Source organism: Hipposideros armiger, unplaced genomic scaffold (genome assembly GCF_001890085.2).
Source record: "Hipposideros armiger isolate ML-2016 unplaced genomic scaffold, ASM189008v1 scaffold_209, whole genome shotgun sequence".
Lineage (NCBI taxonomy): Eukaryota > Metazoa > Chordata > Mammalia > Chiroptera > Hipposideridae > Hipposideros > Hipposideros armiger.
Window position 1 is genome coordinate 290,611 of NW_017731559.1, and position 16,265 is coordinate 306,875.

Genomic DNA, 16,265 nt, shown 5'->3' on the forward strand with positions numbered 1-16,265 from the left:
TAAACATAATACCCTCAAGATCCATCCATGTTGTCGCAAATGTCAGTATTTCATCTTTTTTATAGCAAAGAAGTATTCCATTGTGTGTGTATAGATGCGTGTGTGTGTGTGTGTGTGTGTGTGTGTGTGTACTGTTTCTTCTTTATCCATTCACCCATCAGTGGACACTTATCAAAAAAATAAGAGGTAACAAGTGTTGGCAAGATATAAAGGGAACCCTCGTGCACTTTTGTCAGGGTTGTAAATTGGTGCAGCCACTATGGAAAACAGTATGGAGTTCCCTCAAACCATTAATATAACTACCATATGACTCAGCAATTCCTCTTCTGGGTATTTATCCAGAATATGAAGACTCTTATTCAAAAAGATGTATACCCCTATGTTCATCGCAGCAATTTACAATAGCCAAGATATAGAAACAAACTAAGTGTGAGTAAGGTTTTAAAAGAAGTTGTTTGGTGGATGGAAGAGTGTGGTGGGTAGACGGAGGGCGAATCCCAAGGTCTGGAGAGGGAGTGGGCAGAGTGCAGTGAGCGCTCCGCCCAGGGACCCCTGCGCTCTTCCCACACTCTCGCAAGCTTTTGCTCAAATGTTACTCTGAGAAACCTTCTCTGACCTATTTAAAATGGCCATCAGTCACTCTCTTATATGTCTTTTGCCCATTTCTTGCTTCATTCTTCTCCATAGCATGTATCACCTTCTAACATATTAAAATATCCTCCCACTGGGGTATAAGTTCCTTAAGGGCAGAGATGATCTGTTTTGTTCACCATTATACCCAGTGCCTGGTACATAGTAGGTACTCCATACTTGTTTCTTGAATAAATGGGATGTAGTGAGAAAGAAGTGTGGTGAAGTAGTGTTTTGGGGTCTAAACAACTCTGGTAGAGAATCCAGTAACCTGAATCTTCAAGTCAGGGTTGGCCCATGTGTGAGCGGAGTGGGCAGTGGAGTTCATTGGGCTGCAGTTTCCTCCCTGCTTAGATGGATGTTGGCTGAGATGACAGTTGATGCTCCTTTTGAGCTTCTGAGAGCCTGTATGGTCAAGGATGCTAGCTGGTGAGCATCTTGGAATGTGCTTTGAGCTACCAGGAGCTGTTACTGTGGCAGTGGAGAATTATTGTGGATCTCTGAACCATGAGGTCAAATTGTTTTTTGTAAAAATAATTGACTTTTCCAGTGCAATCCAGGCAGTTTTTTTTTAAAGGGGGGGTTAAGAGACTAGAGGTACATTTTTTATCACCATTTAATAAAGTCTTTCACCTCCTTCCTTTCCACTAATTTATCTCACCTAACTCCTGCAGGCTTGAACCACCAGCAATTGTTTGGATCCATTCATGAATCCATTAGAGACTGGGTTTTGAGGCTCCTATTTCAGTAAACTGGAATTTCAGAAGAAAACTCAGTAGGAGAAACCAACTGGTTTTGGTTTCAAGCTTATGCTGAGCAAGGTCCCTCCATGTCCCATGTGCCTTGAAATTATAAAGCTACCTTCTCTTCCCGGCCCACCCCATTCCAAAAATTCCATCACCATTGGGGGATGATTTCCTTGAGGGGTTCCACAGATTTTACCAGCAAATCTCCAACCCAGTCCTGACCTCTCACAGAGATAATGAGCATTTATTTAGGGTGGAATTCACTTGCTACTCAAGTATGTCACCACAGAATAGTAAGAGAGGTTACACCCTGTAGAAGCCTCAGATCTGTAATAGTTCACTTACTAGGGACTAAATTTTACTGTTTTTTTGTGTCCACATTTGAAAGGATGTTTCTGCACCCCTTTATTTTGACATAACACTTTGATAAGTCTAACCTGTCAGCTTTCTACAGTTTATCTTGTTAGGCATCCTTAATCTTGCTCTGTTTTGCTTTGCACTTCTGGGAGTCAGTAATCTTTGAGAAGCAATATGTGATAAATCTGGGTCTAACTCCCAGTTCAGCCACTCACTACCTCCACTTTCCTAAAATCTATAAAATTAGGATCAGTTCCTACTTTGCAGGATTATAGGGATTGTAAATAACCAGGTGGGGGTGCCTGTCACATATCAGGTCTTCAGTAATGGTAGCCTTCCTCAACAATTCCTTTTGTATTCTCAGCAATAGCAAACTCTCACCCACTAAACGAATGTTTAGTGGCCTTCCTTCAAATACCTGTGCAGTACAAGTGTCCTGCTCAATTATACAACAGACTCTGGTGGCTCAAGCTGGAGCTGAATGTTCATGAGTTCTTTTAATTAAAAGATTCAGTGCCTAATCACAGAAGAACATTGTTTGGCAATGCCAGATAATGAAGTGGTCAGGATTGCTGAAATGTATCATCAGGCTTGTTGACAGTTCCCTTTGTGCCCATAGAATAGAACGAATAGGAAGAGAGCCAAGAGAAAGGGGGCCAGCGAGGAGAGACAAATGTGAGAAATGTGATGGTTGAGCTCCCCAGTGAGCAAGGATTCCTTTTCTCAGAATTGAAAGCATTTGTGTACAATTCATATAATAAAGGATTTCTTATTATAAAAACCACAAAGAGAAAATGATGGTGTTCTTTTGAGACAGTATATATTCTGGCAGACACTATGTATTCTGAGTGGCATCACTACATCTGGCTTTTGCCTACAATTCTTTTTTAGGATATAAATTAAAAATTTTAAACAAATAATACATACCCTTTTTTTTAAACATTGAAAACCAAACCAGAACTGATTGCCCATATGTATATATAAATTCTTTAATGAAAAGAACTATACCCTTGGTAAATATGCACAATATTAATATTAGCTCAGAATGAATGCTAAAGATTTCCAGCTCATAAAACTCTCTTCTAAATAAGTTTTCTGATTTGAATGCATCTTTCTCAATGCAGACATGCTATGAGGCTTCATTTATTTTGCACAGAAAGTTATTTCATTACCAATTCTTGTCCTGCTTCTATTCTCATGATTCTCCACATTGTTTAGGAAACTTGGCATAAGAAGGTGTCCAGGGTTGGGATTTGTATTTGGGGAACTAAATTATTCATTAATAAAACAAGTTTTTTTTACTAACTAAATCCATATCCCATCACTTAGCAAATGGCCTTTATAATAAGGAAAATTTTAATTTGTTGGATAAAGTATTTTATGTATTTAACTTTTTGTTCTAGTGAAACTGTGTCCAAATAACTAACCATGATGTTAACTCTTACTGTTTTGTTGCTTCTAAGGGCATTTTAATTACAGGAGTTTATTTGAATCATCAGCTTTCCTGTTAGAGCCAAGTCATTCTCATAGACTTATGGGAATATATACCACCAGGCAGTAAATTAATAGCTATAAAAAAACCCACATGAAAAGGTCACTGCAAATCTCAGATCAAAACCTATGGTTTTCTGGATTTTGCAATCTTCCAGCTTTTTGAAGCTTCTCTTTGGTAACATGATCTTTATGGCAACACCACTGAACTCTCGACACTTGTGGTAATTAAGACAGCCCAGAAGTGCCCACACTCACCCAGAGTGCCAGCCTTCCCCTAACAGGGAAGGGGCTTGATCAGCATGTGTCCATTTTAACAGACAAGCTCTCTGGGGATGTACATGGCAGAAAAATATGGTAGTGAAGGAAACTCTTTTGTTTTCCAAAAAGATTGGGAAAACAGACTGAATTGGGGCCTGGACCACAGCACTTGGGAGGGCTCTTTATGGAGAACCACAGCAGACAGGAATTCTCCTTGCTGGTGAATTCTTCTGGCCATCTGCACTATCATTCCTGCAGTGTTTCAATTATTCTCTCCAACTAGCTAACCACCCCCTGATCAGTGGCCCCACCGAACCCCTACTCTTCTTACTTTAAACATGTGTTATTAGAAACAGGGCAACATGGAGAACTTTGAGTTTGGGCACTAGAGACCAAATTGTCAGCCTATTCTGAACTTCCGTAGAATACTCAAGGAGTTAACTAGTGTGATTCTGGCTTCACTTGGTCCCCAAAGGTTTTCTGTATAGTAAAGACTTGGACACGGGGAAATCCATTCAGAACACGAGCCAAGAATCACGTTTAATGGGAGACAGTTCAAGAGGGATAACCAATGGAAAGGCATGGAACGTTCTCTCAGTGGCCTGTTGAATTACACATGTGCTGTTTGGGCCAGGTTTTTTGATAAGCTAGATGTCTTGGTGGTAAGGGGCAAAACTGCTTCACTTCCTGCACTGGAATCTCCTATCCGCAACACTCTGCAGATCCATTCCTTTGCCCTTCCTACCCCGCCCCCTCCAATGAGAACAGAGTCCCCAGTCTCTGGAAAGTAATGCTAAGAAAACAAACACTACAAAGGCTGGTAACAGGGGGTATCTCTCTTGAATGTTTTTTGTGACCATCTAGGTTGAAGGAGGAGGGGTCCCCCAGCTACGTGAGCCAGCAGGGTCTCTTTGTAGTAGGCATTCCTATGTTTGGTCAGATGTCCTCCCAGCGGAGGGCAGAGAGGGAAAGATAAAACAGAATTCTTATTAAAAATAAGTCTGGGGGGGGAGGGGGGAGGTAGAGAAAAAACAAAACAGAGAAAGTGTGTCAAGTGGAAAGGGAGGTCAGGTGGTGCCATCTGATACTGATTAAATGCTGATATGGTTAGCAACGAGAAATGCACATTGTGAGCAAGTGTCTGCTCTTCAGAATGTGAACGAGTGACAACTGCCTGGGAGCGGATCTGCACAAATACCACACGTACAAGATGTCCAGTGGCAAACACAGAGCTAGCACACGTGGCCAGGATGGAGGAGGGAAGGACCCTGCACTGGGAGTCAGGATGTGTGGCTTCTGATTCTGCTTTACCTCGCCAGCCTCACTTTCCCCATCCATAACACAATTATGCTTGACCAGATGACCTCTAGGCAACCTTCTAGCCCTAGATTCTATTATCTACCATACTCTCCGTTCTAATCAAATCTTTTTGAGGCTCTTCTGATGGAATGTACGCCTGGAGAGGCGTAAAGAGCTCACCCACCACCGTACAAACATTCAAAAGGAAAGAACCCCGCCTCCGGCGCCTGCTATCAGCCATAGAAGTGTCATCCGGCCTTTCCACAGGAGGTCGTCAGTTTCCCAGTGTCTACCATCCTTCCATGTTTTACAGTTGCCACCAAAGCAAGATTATTGTTTCTGAACATGAAATGTGGTATGTTTGTGGGTCTACCTATACAGCTCCCTCTCCCAGTCCCCAAAATATTTTCACTCTAACTGGATGTGAGGAGTCTTTGTTTTATTTTCAACTGCCAGATTATGAAAAGCCTAAGAGCTGATAAGTGTGCTGATAAGTGTGTGTGTACGTGTGTGTGTGTGTGTGTGTGTGTGTGTGTGTGTTGTTCCTTTAGTTCAGGGTGAGCTGTTGACGGTGTTTTTGGGTTTTTTTTTTCTTTTTGGCATTGTCATGAGGATAGCACTATTTTAGTAAGGGTGAGGCTAGATTCAGTGGGAATGGCAGAGGAAGCTTTCACTGAGATTAAAGGATCTCACAGTAGGTAGTGGAAATGAAGAGGAAAGAATGACCAGACAAAGGCACCATGGCGTACTGGAGAGATCATGGCTTTTGCAGTCAAACCCAGGTTTAAATCCTGTCTGTGATGTCTAAGGCATGTCCTTTCAGCTCTCACTACCTGCCTCATTCAGGGGTTATTATATGGATTTAAAATGCTGTGTGTCAAGTGCCTAGCTCAAAATCTGGTACAATGTAGGCAGTAAATGAACATCAATAAACTGTAGATGAGATGATCATGATAAAAATATCCCACAGGAAGATTAGCCGGGCCTAGTGACTGAGTTAATTGGAGAGTAAGTACAAGAGAAGACTTCAGGATGTCTTTGAGTTTAACCACCTTGGGAGGTGGGATAGTAGTAATTTTTAGGTTAGACAGAAATAAGAAGTTGGGTGGAAGTTCAAGATCTGGTTTGGTAGGGCTTAGTACCAAGGTCGGTTTTGGACACGAGAGGTGGTACTGAGATATCCAGATGGCAGTTAAAGGAGGATGGAAAGGAAAAGGAGTAAAAGAAATGAGAAAACTGATGCAAAGAAGCTGATTTACTCTAGTCTGTTGGATCAAGTGAGTCTGATTTTACAGATTCATCTTCAAGGAATTGGCAACCAAAGGTTGATCCAGCATTACCATCTTCTAAACCAAACTTTTTCTCCTCAAAGTGTGTTTCTCTGACCAGGCATTACCTGGACTTTATGCAGAATCTTAGCTCCTACCTCTGTCCTTCTGAATCAGACTCTGCATTTGAACAGTGGGATTTGTAAGCACCTTATGGTTTGAGAAGCACCATTCTAAAGCACGGTCTGTAGACTAGCAGTATCAACATCCCCTGGGACGTGCTAGGAATCCAGGTTCTCAGGCACCTTCTTAGACCTCCTGAATTAGAAATGTTGGGTTTTCATGAGCCCTTCAAGTGAGTCTGATGTGCCCCCACAGTTTGAGAATCAATGCTCTTGAGTCATGGAACAGACAGACTGAGCCCACTCCCCTTGGTCTCTAGCCCAGAACACCGAGGGATTGTTTAAAACCTAAAAGTTAAATTTGAGTCATTTTTCTTTGCTGTTTCTCTCATCATTTTGCATTAAACACAGCTGAAGAGCTCTTTTCACTGAAGAAGGGCACTACGTGTAAAACCACAAACCCAAGGAAAGAAACTTCGGCTGTGGCTTAATCCTTACGACCTACCCATCAAAAGTTATTAAACACAGTTATGAGAGATCAGCCCTTTATGTGCTGTTGCTCCTGGGGGACCCTATTAGTCAGACACATAGGGAAACAGGTCAGGGAAAGAAGGACCTCCCAGTACTCCTTACAATGTGATTTTCACATTAAAATGTCCAGTCTTTGTCTTCTGTGTTTCTAATCAATTCAATAGAAAGTTTCCTTTTTAAGGGTTTGTTTCTGGAGTCACTTGCAGAAGTGATGATGGTTTAACACTTAGACTAGAATATTTTTCAAAAAGTTGAACTGTGAGCAGTCAAAATTTGCCTCCTCTCATCAAAATATCTGTTTTTTTTAGTTGTTCCAAAATTGTTAATCACTGTGATAACTTAAATAAGGGTCAATGTCTGTTTCTATATATATGTAATGTATAAAATGGTTATATATTGAGCATTTTAATCATAAAATTACCTATGTTTTCTGCTACAAGTTACAGTACATTTACAGCCAGTGGCATGCTGGTAAACCAGTTCACAGTAGAGGGATAATAATTTATAGTGTTTATGAATTTCCATGGTGTATATACTCCCTCTAGAACTGATTTCAGGGTACCAACAGTTTAACAGTCAGTTCCCAAAATTCCTACAAATTTAACAATTGACTTTTGCAAACCAGTAGGAACTACCTCTAGTGCACTATATCAAGAGATAAGTGACACTTTTTTTGTGTCACTTGTGTATGAATTGCTATAGGTCCAATAATGCCTAAAACAAGTGGATATGGGTATTTTAAATCTTTGTCATATGGAGATTTTTATTAAAATTATAATTGTGATTATCAGAGTGGAATTGGGTTCAAAACTATTCTGTGAGACAAAGTTATGTGCTATTTTCAAGTCATATTAAATACAATTATAACAACATCATGGTAATATTTAAAGTGCTTGGTTGCTGAAGTGGTGACTATGTTTAACTTTAAAATACCACTCATCCTGTAGTAAGGAATATGTAAAATGTTATTCTTAGCCATAATACTCGTATTTGAACCAAAATGCAAAAAGATACTTTTTGAAGTAATATTTTTCGTCACTATTATTAAAATTTGACTTCTCTTACAGGTATTCAGGAAGGAACACAATGTACCAAATGTAAAAATAACTGGGCACTGAAGTTTTCTATCATATTATTATACATTTTGTGTGCCTTGCTAACAATCACAGTAGCCATTTTGGGATACAAAGGTAAGTACTTTTGCTTTTTCCTTTCAAATAGCAAGTTTCCCTTTATTAACTTAACGTGAAAAAAAACATGTTTGCAAATATGAAGTATTTCATGAATACAACTGAGATGCAAAACTGAGAAACATCACAAGCTCCCTCTTTGTGTTTTGAGCTTCTTGTGACTGTGGGATCTGAAAGGGGGAAAGTAGCAAATTTTTTTTAGTCATTTCAACAATAATAATGGCCCTTAATGAGATTCTTCCTCTTTGTTGTTTTTTCCTACCTATTTCCAGCTACTCCCTCTTCCTCTGTCTTTTTCTGTCTTATCTCTAAGAGGCCCTGTGGAAACCCTGGAGTCAGTACACAGGAAAGCTATATTGACAGAGGGAAAGCCAAACACAAGATCTCCAGAGATATGATTTATCGCATCCATGGACTGGCCAACTACTTCACTCTTTTCTCTTCAGTACATTTATTGTGGTCACTGTTGTATATATAGCTCCATAAAAAATTGCCCTGTAGAAATTAAACACAGGGACAGCTCTACCACCTCACCTATACTTTGTGGGACATTAGGCATTCTTTCAACATGTCTGGTTTAAGGTCAGTGGAGGATTTTTGCCTGAATCCTCCAGATTTGTAGATAAAGTACACCACCCCCAAGCCTTGTACCTGTTTCAGACACCACGGGTAGAAGATATCATGATGCAGAATCACAAACTATATAAGCCCTTTTATAGAAATAGCCGTGGAAGCCTTGCCGTCAAAGACACATGAGACAGGCATGTTGTCTAGTTTCAGCAAGAGACAGACGTAGGGTCTGCTGATCTTCAAAACTTTTCATTCAGCAGCCATCTCAGCTGCCTTCCCTCAGAAGTGACAGATTAACAGTGGAGAATCCCACATGTTCCCTTCTCAGTCCTTGGCCCATAGTCTTGGACTGAAGAGAGAAAGATTCAACGTGAATTCCCTCCAACTTATAAGTCCTCCCACCTCTCTCCCAGTGTTTAGTGGTTTCCTGAGGAAACATATTGGAATGAGAATGGGTTTGGAGCCAGGCAGTCCAAGATCAGTTATTAATTCTGCCAATTGTAATACAATTGTAAATGTTTATTAAGTGCTTGCTGGCATGCCAAGCATCATGTTAATAAGTCCTTTGCGTGGCTTTTTAACCTGGGTATGAATCATAACCTCTTAGAGTTTCCAATTTTTTACCAATAAAATGATAATGCCACTTTTCAAGGTGGTTGGGATGAGCAAAGATGATGTAATTGAACCACCTATCCTATAGTTGGTCCCAGTAGATAGATATCTCTCTGTTCCTTCCTTCTTCATAACTGCATTTATACAGCTCTAGCCACTAGAATGGAGAAATATGTTAAAAATACTCAGTATAGTCCAGGCTTGTAAAGTCCCACCTCTAGAGACATGTACATGGAAAATTATGTGCATCCTATAGTGTGTTGACTGATGAATTTGAACAATGGAAATTTGGAAGATTCAGGCCATTTTATCCATACGCGATGAGTTAATCTAACCTAGGATTAACAGGGTAAGTGATTAAGAAAAGCTATTAAATTATGGCGAGGGCTGTACAGAGGTGGGGGAAGGAACCTAGTGGGGAAAAGGAGGGTTTTTTAATGTTCTAGTTAATTCAGATTCTCCTCCTTTACTAAGTTGTTTAGGTCATTATTCACTTCTCCATGACTTTTTCAAGCAAACCCAGAAAAAGGAGAAACTTGGAACCAAACAGCCACTTAATCAGTATCTTTAGGGCTCAGTACTATGTGATATCATGAAAGTAAACATTTTCTACTGAAAAAGATGAGAAGGGTTTGACGAGCATACCACTGTGTGGTATTTTTACTTCTGCAAGGAAATAAGGTCTACGATATTTATGCCCTCAGAATTATACAGAAAGACCCAAAGGAAAGGGGATTTTTTTTTCTTTTTCTTTTTTGGTGTGTTTTTAAAGCACAGACATTTCCCCCATCGTTATGACATTGGAAAACCCTTCTCGGCTCTGGCTTGTCCTGTTGCCTGGAGTACCTTTTCTCTGCTCTCCACCTAAATGTCTCCTTTCCCTTCATGTCTTAGTTAGTCACACGTCTTGCAAGAAGTCCCTGAAGGCTGAGTTAGGTGCCCTCCTGTTTGTTCCCATAGCACCTTTTATTTACTTTTAGCTCCTGTCACACTATATCATTATGGCCAGTGGGCTTATCTGTCTCACCACCCAAACTATAAGTTCCATGAAGGCAAGAGACTATCCTTTATATCTCCACTAGCACCTAGCCTCATGGTACTCAACAGGTACCCAATAAAGTTTACTGAATGAATTATTGAGAGGATGGATGAATTGTAGATTCAGGCTGACTTCTATAAAGGCAGTCAGTGGATGACTAAGGGACCTCTAAGCTAATCTGCATTTAGGAGGTTGCTGCAACTCATAGAGTCCTACCTAGAAACCCAGAATTCTGGAGATCTGCTTGGCTTGCTTTCGGGATGTGATCTCACCAGGATGAAGGGGAGAAGAGATTGAGGGAGTGGATAAGTAGAGGCGAGATGACCATCTTGAGCCTGTCTTTTTCTTCCTTCAAGGCGCCCATCCCTCAGGCCTCTACTGACAAAAATAGGATGCAGCATGCAATTTGGGTTTCCAAATACAGCCTTAATGAGCTAAAACGTTGATATTTTCCAGAGCTGTCTTCTCTTTGCTTATACAGTGAGTCGTCTTTCTTGCTGATAAGATGCTGGTAACTCCACATTGTAAGAGGTAGAAAGATAAGACCCAGTTCTCCCTTCACACATCTCCCTTTGAAGTCTAGAGAAACTCTCTCCATTAAAAAAATGAAAGAAAAACACGTTCAGTGAAAGAAGATGCTTTTCTGAAGGAGAAGTTGAATGGAAATAAAATAGAAACTCTTTTATTTATTAGACTTACCAAAGGCAACTCTACACTGTTTTCCTCAAATCATTCTTTACTTCTCCTTTTATGTCACTTCTGCAGCTATAAGTTAGGATATGACTTAAGTTCCTTCTAGAGAATCTGCTGAACAAGTCAGAGGACTGCTGAGTCACCCAGACAGGTCTGTACAGTGGCTGTGGCCATGAGGCTCACCAACTGCTTTACAGAAAGATGTTCTTGAACAGTTACAGCTTGGTGCATCCTTTGCCCTGACCTTTTGTCATTAGTCAATGGAGCTTCCATGGCAGAAGCCATCTCTTAAGTTCAATGGGTCATGTTTCCTCCAGAACATTCCCTGAATAGGAAAATTCTACTCAGTTGTCCTGCCCAGCCGGCATCCATCTTACGGTAATTAGGATAAAGAAAGAAGCCAGAAATCTGAGTCTTTCTCAGTAAGAATCTCCTTTAGCTCAACATTCCTAGCCATAGGATGTCTACCTTACTGTTAAGCCCTGACAAAGTAGGTTTCAAAACGTGCATCAAGTCACACTGCGTAGCTTCTGTTGGAATCTAGGATAATACCCTACAACCAGATCTAGTGTATTTTTTTGTTTTTTTAAGATTTTTATTGGGGAATTGGGGGAGGGGAACAGCGTTGGGGAATCAGGGAAGGGGAACAGACAAGTTGCTGTCCTTTTTTTCTTCAGTCTAGTTGTGGAGGACGTCACTTCACTGGCCCATGTTGGCATTATTATTGCGCTCTTCCTGGATGAGGCAGATTGGTCGCCAGCCCCTGGACGGCCACTCACGGCCACTTTTGGCAGCTCACGCCAGCTGCCTGCTGCTCACAGTAGCTTATGGCAACCCACTGCAGCCTATGCCGTCGCCGACAACACATGGCGGCCCAGCTCCAGGTCGAGCTGTTGTTCACCATCTTAGCTGTAGAGGGCGCAGCGTCACTGGCCCTAATGTGGGATCCAAACAGGGGCCCTGCTGCTCAGAGTTGGCGTTCCAAGCCAGTTCCTAACCAACGCGCCACTCGGCTGGCCCAGATCTTCTGTATTTTCATAATGAAATCTGAAATAGTGTCCAAAGTAGAAATGTCTTTATTGCATTCCAGGGGAGTGTAGTTGGTATTACTGGGAAGTCTCAGGTACCAGTGAGGGGATGTGTTTCCGCCTCAGTACCACCATCTGTCTGGTATAGAAACTCATGAGCACCAAGCAGGATCTCTGTGCTCTGCTCTTGTTCTCTTTCCTCAAAGACTGGGCCATGAGCTATGTCTCTTGTGTCTTCAATGTCTAGTATTATGTCACATACTTGGTGGATCTGAGTAAACATCTGAGGATGATGACTATAAAGAGAAGATAAAGAAGACATAATCCTTCCCCTCAAGGGATTTTTATTGGAGAAAACCACATTTAGGAAAAAGAAATACTAAATGAGAGGCAGTGTAGACTTATAGAGAAAACATGGGTTGTGGAGTGAGATCTCCTGGCCTGGTATCCACTTAGTCACTTACAAGATACGTGACTCTGTGCAAATTACTGAACATCTCCGAGCCTCAGTTTCTTCAACTGTAAAATAGGAGTTGTAAGGATTAACTGCAGAAATGGTGCAGTGCATTTTTCAAAGAGCACTCAATAAATAGAGGCTGTTATTATTGCCATTTAGATAACGGTTCAGTTGGTATGGTATGGAATCAAATCACCACAGAAGGCTTAGCATGATAAAATGATGAGTTTTGGAGTGAAGCTTAAAAGATGGGTGAAATCAAGACAAGAAAGGGAGGAGATTAGTGGCCCAGGCCAAAGGATGATGCCAAAGTCCTTTTATAGAAAAGGTATTATTGTCAGATTATCTTAGGGAATTAGGCTTTGAGTACTTGAAAAGGTAAACTCTTCAGGTATAACACCTAAAGCACTGATATTCTGAAGAAAAATTCTCTGTGAGGAAACAATTTACAATAAAGGGGAGCCCATGAAAAACCAGACTTCCAGTAATCCTTCTGTGTTTCATGTTTGTTTCCCTCATGTGAGAACAATCTACAAACTGAGGTCTACACCTGTAGACTGGGAGTTTCTAGGGTAAGAGAGGATGGCTCTGCCATCCTTAGAATTTGTGCTAATACGTTAACAGTATAAATCAACAAAAATGCTGTGTGTTGTTACAGCAGGTGTTGGTTCTGGGTCTCTACCAGCATAGTGTTTTTATGCAGAAGCAAGTTGCCAGCTTTGCAATCCTAAAGTTTGCAGCTTCATACCCAGATGCTGTTTTTAAACACAGACACATGCCCCAGTCAGTGTATGGAACCAGTTCACTAGCACTTGTGGGCAGGACAAATAGTTTTCTTGCTACACTGAAGAGAAATTTAACAGGTTTTGTTTTTTTTAATGAATGTATTTATTCCTTTCATTCTACGCAAATCTAAATTATCTGTCCATGACAATTCTGTGTTTTTTTTAAACTAAAATGGAAGAAAAATTAGAGAGGGTAGAAAATGACTGCCTGTCAGCATATTTAGAGGTTTCTTTGGCTTCCAGGAAGAAAAGGCAGGACTTAAGATCCTGCATGTGGTTTGAGGACAGACAGAGGCATATGTTTTGATTTGAGGATCAAAACTGAACCTAAACTGATAAACATCCCCTATTTTATTTTTTTAAAAGTTTAGCTTTGCTAAAATGCAGATGAAACATTTTGTTCTTCAGTTTCCAGGGATTAGGAGTATACGTGCCCATTAAACAACCCTAAGGTGCAGATTATCATAGCTATACCTCTCTTTCTATATAGTCATTAAAAAAAAACTATTCAACTAGATGCCTTACTCAGTCCAATGCTGAGGCTTCCCTGGATTGGTTGGTTTGTAAGTTTGTTTGCATGACCTCTAGCTCAGCCGATATTTCATAGGCCTCAGCAGTCAGCAGGCAGATTCCCATTTATTTAAATAAATGGTATAATAAATAAGTATATGTTGAACACCTATAAGAGCCTCATATTGAGCCAAGAGCTGGAGATAAAACTGAATATAAATTTTCCTGCCTTAAAGGATCTTATAATAAACAAACCATGACAACACAGTGAAGTTAAGTCATGTAATAAAGAAGGGATGCCTTGCCAAGAGAACTCTACAAGATGTATTTCAGGAAAGACTTCCCACAGGAAGTGATGAGTTGAGTCTTGAAGAGCAAATAGGTCTTAACTTGGTGAAGAGGCCAGGGAAGAACATTCTAGGTGGAAGAAAGAATACATGGTAAGGTTTGGGTGAGAAAGAGCATTTGGTGCAATGCACACATTTCATTATGGCCAGACTGTAGAAGCTTAAGAGGGGAGTATGACAGGCCTCTCCATGGAAGGTGCCAGAAGCCACGAGCTAGTTCACTTTAGGTCATTCAGACACATGGGACTGTACTTCTACTTCCTGATAGAAACCAGGAGAATCTTCTCACACAATCATACATGGGTGGAACACTTGAATAAAATAAACTGGACCCATTGGCCCACAATTAATATACAAAGCATATGCAGACTTTAAAAAAATAGTCATTATTTTAAAAAGCTGTTGATAGCAAGGACAGTCAGACTTCATTCCAAGTCACAGGAGTCAGTTTTGGGAAAATATGCTCTTATTAGACATTTTAGAAAGATAAACTTATATTCGTAACCATAGAGAATTACTGCCTCCTGAGAATGAGTTATAACAGAAGTTTTTATTTAATATTGCATCATTAACTTGATGTAATCAAGAAAATGCTTTTTAAAAAGTCTTTTTTGTAAGTTACTGTTTGGAAACTCAGGCATCTTCATGGGAACTGAAAAACTATAGACTCACTTGTCACTAAGAAGCAGCAGATTTTCAGGCCTCAGTGGTGGAACTCATGACAGAGAAAAGCAAATACTCTTGACTTTGCACCCCTTCTATGAAGACTTTGTATAGATTTGAGTGAGGTGCTCTTTGCTATGAAATCTCACATTAGATAAGCAAGTCCTACCTGCTAGGAATGGTAGGGAGTGTCATGAGTGATGAAATTTTGTAAATGGTCGCAGTGTTATGCCTCCGTCTTTGTAAATTAATACAGATGCTCCTTGACTTATGATGGGGTTACGTCCTGATAAACCCATCGTAAGCTGAAAATGCATTTAATACACCTAACCTACTGAACATCATGGCTTCGTCTAGCCTACTTTAAACATGCCCAGAGCACTTACATTAGCCTACAGTTGGGCAAAATCATCTAACCCAGTGAATACACTATAAAGTATTGTTTGTTTACCCTCATGATCACATTGCTAAGTGGAAGCTGTCGCTCACTGCTGCTGCCCAACATCGTGAGAGTATCATACCACATATCACTAGCCCGGGAAAGATCAAAATTCAGAATTCTAAGTACAGTTTGTACTGAATACATATTGCTTTTGCACGCATAGAGTCAAAAAATCGCAAGTCGGGGAGGGACCATCTGTATAGAAAATAATACAGATCGAGGACTTCTGCAATACATAAAAATCTATAAATCTGTTCCAAACAAATTCTAAAATATCCAAGGCAATACCAAATCATGAGAAGAATTAAAAACATAATTCTCAAGTTTACAAGTAAACTGTCGCTGGGTTTTGAGACACATAACTCATTTTTTTATAAAATGGCTTTTTCCCCCATACAGTATTTGATTACATTTATACTTTTGTTTCAATCTGTTTCCTTTATTCTGTAATGAAATGATCTCTTATTGAAAATGAAAAGTCAAATTTGAGCAGGTATGTGTATTAATGCATTGATTTCCAAATCTTAGTTGTAGAGAAAATGGACAATGTTACAGGTGGCATGGAGACATCTCGCCAAACCTATGATGACAAGCTCACAGCAGTGGAAAGCGACCTGAAAAAATTAGGTAATCTAAATGAGAGTGAATCACAAAGTTGAAACCCCTGACGCTACTTTGCATAAATGACCACAGGTTTTTTTAAATGATGTTAATATAAACTCACATTCACCCAAAAGGACATTAAATTTTTGTGTTGTATGTTAAATATTTTCTCATGATTTAACTCAAAGACTTTTACATTTTAAAGTTAAGGACCAATTTTGGAGTTGAATCCCCCTGTTCTGCAAAAAACCACAATTATGTGCCAAATAAAATCTGAAAACCAATTCTGATAAAAAAAGAACCATAAATACCCTTTACTAAAAGCTCTTTTATAAAATGCTCAGTAAATCCTTATTTGAATTGTTTTAAATTGCATAGAAAAATTGTAGAGATTTTTAAAAAGAAAAGATTCCAGCCTATTTCTATTCTTTGATTTTTGTTTTCATTTTTTAAAAAAGAATTTTGGTGAATTTAACAAACAATAGTTTATCCCCTTCTTTCCACCTTACCCAGTGCTCTATAATCAGGTAAATACCCCTTCTCTCTGAGAGGAGTGTTCATTCAAGTTAGTCAGTCCTAGTACTCAGCAACCTTTCCAATTCCCCAGGACCCAGTTTTTTT

At 39.9% G+C, this 16,265-nt stretch overlaps 1 protein-coding gene across 1 annotated transcript in view; it reads left to right on the top strand.

Annotated features, from left to right (window-relative positions):
• Positions 1-16,265, top strand: part of COLEC12 (collectin subfamily member 12) — a 225,017-nt gene that overhangs the window by 168,831 nt on the left and 39,921 nt on the right. The window contains exons 3-4 of the mRNA XM_019653859.1: positions 7,773-7,895; positions 15,570-15,668. Coding sequence (XP_019509404.1) covers positions 7,773-7,895; positions 15,570-15,668 — 222 coding nt within the window. The remainder of the gene's footprint in view (positions 1-7,772; positions 7,896-15,569; positions 15,669-16,265) is intronic.